The 11,516-nt window shown below is 38.8% G+C and overlaps 1 protein-coding gene across 1 annotated transcript in view; it reads right to left on the bottom strand.

The window, feature by feature from the left end:
- The window catches only part of LOC103607046 (pro-neuregulin-3, membrane-bound isoform-like), a gene marked incomplete at its 3' end in the record, with an annotated part of 88,526 nt that extends 79,511 nt beyond the window's left edge, over positions 1 to 9,015 (bottom strand). Inside the window, exon 1 of the mRNA XM_008591591.1 lies at positions 8,995 to 9,015. Within this exon, the coding sequence (XP_008589813.1) occupies positions 8,995 to 8,998 (4 nt within the window). The remainder of the gene's footprint in view (positions 1 to 8,994) is intronic.
- Positions 9,016 to 11,516: the final 2,501 nt, after the last annotated feature.

Raw genomic sequence — 11,516 nt, 5'->3', positions numbered from 1 at the left:
GACCTAACCAAGTACAGTGGATTGAATGTCCTCCCAAAACTCATTGAAGCTTGACTCTGACTGTAAGAGTGTTAAGACGGTGGGAGATCTGATTATGGGAATTGGAAGAAGGGGCTTTTAAGGGGTGTTTATATTGGGAGGACTGTGTCCTTGCTAATGGATTAACCCATTCATAGACTAATGGGTGTGGTTCTGCTGGCTTTGCTGTTTTAGCCATGTGATAGCCTGTGTTGCCACAGGACCCCAAAGAGAGTTTCCACCCACAGGAAGGCCCTCACCAGATGTGTTCCTTGGACTAGGGACTTCCCATCCTCCAAAACTGTAAGAAATAAATAAATGTCATTTTCTTACAAATTACCAATTTTGAGGAATTTGCAACAGAAAATGGACTAATACACCAAGGAACTTACAACCCTCCTTGTTAAGGAACAGAATTGCTATGACCCAGTGACTCTTATACTGTGCATTTCTCTCCACTACCCCAAAAAGGGTTTTGAACAGGAATGTCCATAGAGGTGACATTGCTTGTCCACCATTGCATATGCGGTGTTTGGGGGACAGATGATTGTCTCTTCCGTTCACAGATCTAAAGCTCAACAGGAACTCTGTTCCAGTCGCTGTGCTTAAAGAACTACACTTGCGCCTCGTTCTCATGTGGACTTGATTTAGATGATGAGATGCAGACTTCAAGTTGACACTGTAATGAGATGATAATGGCCTTCACGGCTCTCACAATATTTGGGGGAAAGAGAGACATAAACCGCAGCAGCAACATAACCTACCAAAGTTACAGTAGAGGACACAAGCGCCTGGTACACTAGGGGTGCAGATATGCACAGGAGGATGTACTAGGAAAGGGTGGTGGGTCTTTGCGTCATGGCACAGAGGAATAAATCACTTGCAGAAAAGACAGCCATGAAAGAGTATGGTGAGTTAAAAGAAAGAACGTGATTCTGAGTGTTTGAGGATGGCATGAGAAGAGGAGACGAGGTGAGAGAGGTGGTGGGTCAAGATGAGCCTAAAGTTCTAGGGCCTTTGGCACTATTTCAGCTTGAAAAAGCTCCTATAACGGAATCTAACAAATGGACCAGGGGATGAGGTAGATGTCCCTAGGGAACAGGGTTTTCTTGACCAAGGAAAGAACAGCACATACGTAAACACCTATGCTATTTATTCAAAAGATTGATTTTCCTGGACTAACGTTGGCAGAAAGTTTGATGCCAGGCGGGGCCAAGGAGAGGAATGGGCACCCACATCTGGAGCAGCTGCTGCCCCTCTCAACTGTGTCTCTTTGGCAAATGTTTCCAGAAGGCAACTGAAGGACTCCCGAGGGGCAGGCTGCAGGGGAGTGCTGAAGGGGACTCCCAAAGTGCATGGCAAGTTCACTCTGTCCTTGACGGTTTCTGTACATGCGCACACACACACACACACATACAATCAGTAAACAAAGCAGGCAAACACAGTATAACACCTTAGGAAAGGAGAAAAGGAAGGACACAGTTTGAGTGCCTGATATATACCATGAAGTGCACATATGGTGTGCTATGTCAGCAATTTTTATATTAATGAAGCTTGAAAGGAATATATTGATTTCCATCGACAGATAGATAGATAGATAGATAGATAGATAGATAGATAGATAGATAGATAGATAGACAGACAGACAGCCAACCTGTCACAGCATATAGGAAATGAAGTAAAGATCCAACGACTAGCTGCCTGGCTTCAGAGTGCATGTGTGAGCACATTCTATCCTGCTGCTTGAACCCCACAGCATACATGTTTCTCACAGCTATAGAAAAGTGGAGTCATTGAACCACTGCTATGATTCCATAGTACAACTCTAGAAAATAGATACCTTGATTTTTTTCTAGTCGGAACAAACCCCCCCATTTTCTCTCTCTCTCTCTCTCTCTCTCTCACACACACACACACACACACACACACACACACGTTTGTGACTGAATTTAGCAGTCTGAATGTAACAGAAAAATGAATAGGTAGTGAACAAATAAAGACACAGTTGTTACGACTTCATTGATTTAGCCTTGAACTGCATCTTGTGGTGAGTTAAATGCTATTTTCTTTCTCAAAAGCTGATTAACTACGTTAGCATGCTACCATTTGCTTTCTGAAGCATCCATATCTGAGGTCTTAACCTATTTCCCCCACAATAAGAACTTGGTTTAAAACACTTCATCAATTGCTCTGCCAACAGGACCCATCATGCCCAGAACCAATAAGCCTTCAGGCTACGTCTCGCTTGTGAAACAACCATCGCTGCTGAGAGGTAATTTGGGGACAGCTTAGTGGTTTTTGTTGTTGTTTAATTCTCACCCTGTAACAAGCAGGCCTACCCGAGACGTACATGGCACACTCTTACTCCAGTCCCTCTGCGGGTCCCCCTTAACCTGCTTACCTTTCAGCACTCCTCACCTGAACGCTAATTCAGTCTTCATGGGGACCGGAGTGTGAGGTAGAAATGGGTCACTGGGGGCTACCCCTTACCGTGCTTGTGACCCTACAGGTAGGTTTGCTAGGTAGAATACTCAGTACTGAGTTAATTTAAATTTCATGTTACAGATACACACCACACAATGAATAAAACATATCCATCCTAAATAACTATTCATGATGTAACTGAAATTCAAATTTCAGTGGGTGTCCTGCTATTTTATTTGCTAAATCTGGCACACCTACCCATGATGCACCTTCTACAGCGGAGGCCCTAGTTGAGGGTATTTATGTCTCTGGCCTGATATGCTTAGAGTCCAGCACAGAGTAAGGAAAGGGAATATCACCGTATTTGCAGAAAACACACCAGCTTCTCTTATGCTGCTGGGATAGGACTATGGTAAGTGCTCAGGCTTTTGAGACATTTTGATCTGGATTATAAGTCATCTTTACTATGTATCAGTTGGGCATATTCCTTTCACTCCCATAAGCCTTGTTTCTTTGATGTGTACAATGAGGGAAAAAATTACCTTACTAAGCTTTATAAAAGTCAATTTTTTGAAAAAAAGGCTAACTTTCTACGTCCTGCATTCCTGTGTCTTACATTCTTGTTCATGAACGCACAATCCAAATATGCATAGTTCTCTTGGATACATACCAAGTAGCTCCCCACATCTTGCATCCCTACAGGATACTAAAATGAATATAGGTTCAATTTTCCCAGACCAAAAATCCAGCCACTCAGATTATAGTGACTTTCTATATCACATCACATTTAAGATTCCTCATGACTTCAAAAGATAAAATGAGATAACTCACATGAAATCACCTACCGTGCTCATAAGTTATATAATAGCCAGCAGAGATGAAGTCCCTTTCTTCTACATCTCAGAGCAGGTGAGTACTTGCAAACTTTATCAATAAAAATAGCCTATCTTCAATATGCTTTCAACACAGCACAGTCTCTGCATCAAGACTCATCCCCCCCAAAAGTAGATGAAATCCTACTGAGATGAAAGAATGCTACATCCAGGGAGACAGCCTCACTGGATAAGCAAAGTTCATGTGACTTCTTTTTCTGGGCCTAATCATGTAAATACCTAACACGTTCACACCCAATGCTCCTACATAAAGTGCAAGTTGTAACTTTGAGAAGTTCCCATTAGAGTACACCATTTTTTATGCACTACCTCTAAAACGGTGGAAATCTCTAGCAAAAATATTATTGATTGAGAATTAATCAATAACTAAACTGCCTGGCCTTGTATTTCACTGATGCTTTGCTTATACTTTTTCTGGTCAATCATTTAGGTAAATTAAGAGTTAAGAAAACCTTACACCATTTAAACTCAATTTAAAAGTATTAATTCAAGAAATATTTATTGATCTCTTATAATTGTGATAAGCATTGGGCTGGAGGTGCAACAGTGAGCAAGTTCAGCTCTTACAGAACTTATTTTCTAGTGAGGACACAGAACAAGTGAACAAAAAATCAGTTAGGCAATAATAAATGCAATGAAGAAAACTAAAGAGACTAACACAAGTAAGACAGGAAGTACATAAAACAGGGTGGCTTAACAGTCTTTTAAGAAGTATATTTTAATTGAATTCTTTGTGAGAAGAAGGAACCAACCATGTGCAGATAAGCAAGATAGCTAGTACCGAGGGACCAGCTAGTGCAAAGGCCCTGAGACAGGTGGAGGAACAAGGACAGGGGTGATGTGGCAGAAGCTCAGAGAGGTAGGCAGAGCCAGACCACGGAGAACTTGGCATGGCAGGTTATAGAGGATTTCATCCTAAATTCATGAGAAAGTTTTATGCAGGGGAATGAATATTAACATTAAATTACATGTAATTAACATTAACTTATAATGCAGTTTCCTTTGCTGATGACAGCCAGTATTTCTAAACACATTGCCTCACCTTGGTCATGTTCACTCTGACATCTTCCGTGATGTGGCAGAAGCTCAGAGAGGTAGGCAGAGCCAGACCACGGAGAACTTGGCATGGCAGTTTACAGAGGATTTCATCCTAAATTCATAAGAAAGTTTTATGCAGGGGAATGAACATTAACATTAAATTACATGTAATTAACATTAACTTATAATGCAGTTTCCTTTGCTGATGACAGCCAATATTTCTAAACACATTGCCTCACCTTGGTCATGTTCACTCTGACATCTTCATTAGGCTGTTTCCACCTTTACCTGCAGAAATCCTACGCTTCCCTCAAAGACCAATTCAAGGTCCACCTTGCGGGTGGTCCTCATTGCAACTCATCCTATCGCTTCCCCAGGAACTCTGCCCTTGCCTCTTTCTCTGCATCTGACACAGACTATATGAAGAAAGTTCATCTTAATAATGCCCGCAGTGTTGCTCAAAGAGCTAGAATTTGGTGAATAGTTGAAGTAGAATTCTGAGCTCGTTCCGTTAGCTGGAATTCTGCATGCAATGCCTTCGGGGAAACTCTACGGACAGCTACTGACAGAGAAAGCTGTTTAAGGGAAATCTGATCACTTGCCCGCTTGGAACCTTAGAAGGCTTTCTTCCGCAATAAGACAAAGTTACACTCCTTTCAAAAGGCAGATAGAGTCGCTATAATTTGCTCTGTCCTCTTGACAACCACAGCACTTTCCGTGCCCTTGCATCTGTATTGTTTATTCAGTTACCTGAAACTTCTTGCCATTTCCCACACCCCTGTACTCTTTTATCTATTTACCTTTGTTCTTCCTTTTCCTTTTCCCTCATATTTTCTTTCTCCATATCCCAACTGTAGAAATATTTTTTATTCTTTCACATAAAGATATCTCCGGTTGTTCTGATGGGGTATGTGTGCTTCTCCCTCTGTGTTCCTTTATCCCAAGATTTACCTAAACCCCAGATCTAACAGGGATGCTTTTTTGTACGTCTAATTCAAAAAAAGTCACCTACTATAGCTTTCTTTCTCTCTGAGATTCACAAATGGATAGAATTATACCAAATGCTTTGTGAAATTGTGCACTAGAGGCACAGAACCCAGTGTTTCCCACATGTATGTGAGCTCAAACTATATTTATATGCATGTCTATGAAACATATAATGATATCTTGCATATTATTAGCCCTCGTCTGGCCTTTTGTAAAATAAAACAATAGTTCAAGTCCTTTTTGCACTGAATTGCAATAATTGCTTTATCAGTCTGTCTCTCACACTGAATTATGAACTTCTTGTCTTACTTGACTTAGTGTCTCCCTGGCCCAGCACAGAGCCTGACCTCTCATAGGTCAGGCTCACTAAGTCACTCACTTAGTCTCGAGATCCATACATATGAACGACACAATAACCTATTATTTTTCCCCTCCCAGTAACTACATTTCTTTCAATGAGTTCTAACAACACACCTCTTAATACATGTTTGGGTTCCATAGAAAATTGTTACCCTCTAAGTTACCAGTGACCCTGGAGGTCCTCGGGCAAACCACAGTAGGATGGAGACTGTTCCATTTCTTTTAACACTGATAATTAATAGCATTTGTGTAGCCCCTGTAGTTTGCTAATACCACGGCCACACTCCTTGTGGGGTCTGAAGCTAGCCCAGCCCCACCACTAGCCATGCAGTGTTTCCTGCATCTGTGGGGATTCTGCTAAACAATGTGGGGAGCCTCTGTTCTTTGAACCTGCAATCACCACAGCCCAGTGGGGGCAAATTTCTTTGGCCCCTAGACCCAGTGCTTACTTTCCTCAAAGTGACTCTTGATGCTTATGCCTCCATGCCACTGATCCCTGCCATCATTAGTGAATGAGATCTGAGCAGACCGCATGCTTTCCTCAGCAATTTATCCTGAGTTTCACAACCATGTCCATAATTTGCTGTAATTGGTGGGGCCCATGATTCAGTTTCCTACTTTTCCTCCACTGATTAAACTCCCCGTTTGCCTCAATGAAATTGCTCATCCATGTCCAGCAACACCCCCTCTGCATCCTCAATCTCTTCTTTGCCTCTTTCTTTTTTCTTCCTATTTTAACTGAAATTTGGATCTTGCTTGAAAATTTCCTTTCTTCTCTCTCTCTCTCAAACTCTGTTTTTATTTTCTTACTTTCACAGTTGGGGATCTGTTCTCCTGAGTCCTAAAGTATCCTTCCCTTGTCTTGTGAAAAATTGTGTTTCTTTAAAGTTTATGCCATTCATAGTATGGCAGAGATTACTAAAAATCTATTTCCTCTTACCTCTCAAAGACATTAGGGTTCCATTTCCCAGCCTCTCTTGTACTAAGATGTGGTCATGTGATTTAGCTCTAGCTAATAGAATGTCAATCAAAAAGTGATGTGAGCCCTTTTAGAACAAGTCTTTTAAGAAGTAGTTATGTCTCTGCGACGTTCTCTTTTCCTGTCTGCTGGTTAGATGCAAACGACAAGGAAACCTAGGTGATACTGAAGTTGCAAAATGGTAAGAGCCTGGAACTCTGATTTACTTCTTAGATAAAAACTAGTCATTTGCTGAGTAGGAACACCTACCTTGGGCAGAAAAAAATAGTAGCAGGAAATAAATTGCTACTATGTTTGAGCCATTATATACACATTTTTTTTGTCATCTGCTAGACTCCAGTATAGTCCATCTCAGTTATTGGAGAGTGGCATACCACAACCGTTTTGTGTAATATCTGCTTAGACAACCTATCCACAATCATGTCCTCTCAAATCCTTGACTTTTAATATTAAATTATTTCCTCCTCTACCTAAATTTGGTCATTCACCCTCATAGGCATACTGTGAAAATTGTCATCTCCTATCATCTCCTACATCTTCAAAATTATTATCAACAAATATGCCATACGATTATCATCTCCACTCCATCCCACCAACTTGTTCATGTACTCTCACGGTGCATATTAATTGATTTCATCAAAATAGTCGTTATTTCTTCACTTCCTTCCACATCTACCTTACATTCCATGGTGTTTCATTTCAATGATATCCTGAATTTCATTGCCTTCTGAGTGGCCATCACATCTATATAGCAAAACTGAAATTTTCAGGTATTGAGCTGTCTTTTCTATGATGTAATACTCAGATAATGGAGCACTAATGAATAATATCACACAACAAGAAAGACCAATTCTACAATAAAGATGCAATCACTAATCTCTAATCAACCCCCCACACTTCCAGCAATACAACTATCAACTTGACATCTTCTCATAAATGTCAAAGCACCCCAACCTAAACATTTTTACACCTAGTCTAGTAGACATCCCCCATAAATCTGTTCTTCCATCAGTGTTCTTTCTCATTAAGTGGCCCATCTCTTGTCTAAATATGCAAATGATAAACCTTGCACTTATCTTTGATAATCTCCCTCTTTCAACCTTCGGTATTAATACCTCTCAAATACTTGTTGGTATTACATCTTAAATATCTGTTAACTTTTTCCCATATTTTCTGCCATCACACTAGTCCAAGCTACTATCATCTTGCCTGGAGCAGGTCTTAAGGAACATGCAATTTTTAAAAGTTTGATTATCCTATTATTATCTGAAAGTTTACTAGACTATAAGCTCTATTGGACTAAGTTTTTCTTCACTTTTACTCATTATTTTAGCTCTAGCATTTCACACTTTTTCTTTGCTGATAGTAACTTGATAAATATTTGCTGAATAAATGGGTGAATGGATAAATGAATATAAGTAAATGTATAAATATTACCATAATAAACATATTCATGGATGAAACAAGTATTCATATCCACATCATACAAGAGAAAAAAATCTGAAGCTCATCAAAAGCCAAACACGCAGAGCATGATGAATTTGGATTCAAATTTAGATCATCTCAATTTCTCCAGCTCTAACCCTTGAGCATCTTTTTATTCCTATACAGTGATGCATATTGAACATTAAGGAATGCTCTTTATCATTTAACTTATAACAAAGTACGGACTCAGAGTTTTGTCTAATTTTTAATGCAATGTGAAGATAGAAAATTTCTGTGAATATAGAAAATAATGCTCATGGAAGGCATTCTAATGCTTTAAAAACATACTAGTCACTGAAAATACTATCAAAAATGTTTCAGTTTTGTACATGGAATTGTTTCATAGCCCACATTCAAAATTAAGATTGACAGCAAAGTGTATCCAAAGTAATCTTGCAAAAGAAAAAGGAGAGAGCAGAAAATAACAAAAACTGACATTTTAAAACCACTGTTTTCTATCATTTATTGAGTTTTTGCCATGTTGTAGACATTATACTAAGCAATTTATAGATGCAGTCAAATAGGAACTATTATGATCCCTATTTACACATAAGAGAATTGAGAATTAGAGGAAACAATCAAAGCCAGGAGCCAAATCCAGCTTCTGTATGACTCCACAAACTGCACTTAACATTAAATTGCCTTCCCATTTTGAGCCATTACTTAGTGAAAAATCAACAACATTTTTTGTTACTAATAGCATCTGATAATGAGACATTTTAATTTTAATCAGATGGAGAAGAAGAGCACTATGTAAATTATAAAACTTGCTTTTCCAGGATATTTAAGAAGGAAATTGTTTAGTCTTACCCATGAATTCAATCCCCAAGTGGTCTGCTACACCGAATTCAGCGTGAAAGGAAACAGAAAAAGAGAAAAAGGTCAGAAAAAAATCCACACACGAAAGTCAATGCTTATAAGACTAACCTTCCAAGGCAAGGAATGAGTCTCAATTTTAACCACTACGTTTGCTGGAGAAAGAGAGCTTACAGAATGCCAGCAATAGGGGAGCTCTGAACATTGATCTGTATTTCCCCAAAGCCTCCAAACTATAGCTTGGAATTTTAGATGAAATAATATTGCATAAATTACAAAGTATGCTAAGTATAAATTTAGCAAAAACACACACACAAAAACAACAAAAAAACTTTACACAGAGAATATCTGGTGATACTGTTATTTTAGAACCCATGATATCTACATACAATAACTATTTGTTCAACATAAATTTATTTAGAACTATTTGTGAAGGATGAATAAAGAACGTCTACATGACAAGCCCTAACCAGTGCTCTTGACTGTCACAGAAAAGCAATAAAGTTGGACTTTTTATTTTGTTTTTTTTTTTTTTCTCTTCATTTGGTAGATGAGAAAACATTTGTAACATGAAATATCTTACACAGGTCACAAAATCTGAGGCAGATCTGGGGCACAAGTTCACTCCATATGACCCTTAAGCCTCCAGACTATCCAACTTGACAGCCCATCCTATCAAAAACAGATGGCAGATGTGTTCATGTCTACTCTAGATGCATGTGGACAGTCGTCCGTCCTGACCCGAGAAAGCCCACCTGTGATCAGCAGCATGACGAACTCCGCTGGTGACACCCAATCATTCAACCTCAGAGGTTTGTTTATTTAAATAGTGATTTTAAAAAAGCATTTAATTATCTACTCATTCACTTTTTAATTTGATTGCATTACTTAATGATGTTTTATGTGCAGTAATATTCACCTTAAATGAGAATAAGTGAAAAAAAAATACTATTGCTACAATTATATTTGTTTCCAAGACTAATTGCTGAGCTTTTTTTTTTATGAGTTCTCTATGTAGCAAATACGCTTTTCCTTTTAGAAAATGTGCATTTAGTTACTTGGACTATTTCAATGTCTTTTCTGTATGTAAATAGGTCATTTTTAAATTTTGTTGCAGTAATATAACATAAAATTTGACATTTTAGCCATTTGTAAGTGTATGATTCAGTAGTACTAGTTACATTCACAGTGTTGTACAACCACCACCATAGTCCAAAACTTTTCCATCACCTCAGTAGAAACACTGGACCCCTCAAGACTTATTTCCCATGTCCCTTCCCTTATTACCTTCCCTAATCTCCTTGTTCCTNTTTTTTTTTATGAGTTCTCTATGTAGCAAATACGCTTTTCCTTTTAGAAAATGTGCATTTAGTTACTTGGACTATTTCAATGTCTTTTCTGTATGTAAATAGGTCATTTTTAAATTTTGTTGCAGTAATATAACATAAAATTTGACATTTTAGCCATTTGTAAGTGTATGATTCAGTAGTACTAGTTACATTCACAGTGTTGTACAACCACCACCATAGTCCAAAACTTTTCCATCACCTCAGTAGAAACTCTGGACCCCTCAAGACTTATTTCCCATGTCCCTTCCCTTATTACCTTCCCTAATCTCCTTGTTCCTATCAATTTGCCTATAGTTAATTTTTAAGTTCAAAAATGCCTACTTATATAAAGAAAGATGTTGACAATGTTTCTATAAAGTGGATGCATTATTTTCTTTGCATGACATTTTTTGACTGTCCTGATACACACTTTGATAGATATCTGGTGCACTTTCATGAAAAGACAGGATTCTTGTTCTCAGGCAGTTTGCAAATCAGTGGGAGACCACAGAGAAAAAGCTCTGGTCATTCTTTGTAATAAGGGCTGTAATGGAAAAGCAAAAAATATGCACTGGATGGAGAAGCCAGGGACCCATAAGCTTCTCCTGGGAGGGAGAGAATGTGCTATACACAAAAATGGGGTTTGCACAAAAATGGACAAGACCATGTTTGTGTTCTTGTGCAAATAAGAAGCTTCATGACTGTTTGCTCCTAGGACATTGGAGAGAGACTAGAGTTACAGTATGTAAAGACAGGATTTGGGTGAGCTTACCTATTATGAGACTGAAGGTAAGGAGAAAAATTAGACTGAGAATAAAAAATCTTTTGCATACAGCCAAAAGAGAAAGTGCAGGAAAGAAATCAGAAGAGGGATATGTGTAAAAGGCAGGAATCAGAGGACCTCAAGTAGATGTTCACAGAGATGTTCAGTGACATGCCTGGATGTTTAGAAAGCCATTAGCCTCAGCTTGGTTGAATAAAAACTTCCTGGTGGAGCTGCAGTGGCTGAGAACTGACTTCCTATAGTCTGTTTCCCAGCGGCTGTAACGAATTCTTCATTCTTCTTCGATCTTGGCTGCTCCATCTCTGTATGTGACAGGGAGTGTAGAGAATCAGGCTTTGTGAATCTGCAGATTGTGCTAAGAAGTGAGTGGCATGTCTGATACATTGGAGGCCAATCTGAGTACG

Source organism: Galeopterus variegatus, unplaced genomic scaffold (genome assembly GCF_000696425.1).
Source record: "Galeopterus variegatus unplaced genomic scaffold, G_variegatus-3.0.2 Scaffold7068, whole genome shotgun sequence".
In the NCBI taxonomy this organism is placed as follows: Eukaryota; Metazoa; Chordata; class Mammalia; order Dermoptera; family Cynocephalidae; genus Galeopterus; species Galeopterus variegatus.
The sequence above is the reverse complement of the archived record's forward strand: the minus strand, read 5'-3'. Positions and strand labels throughout refer to the sequence as shown.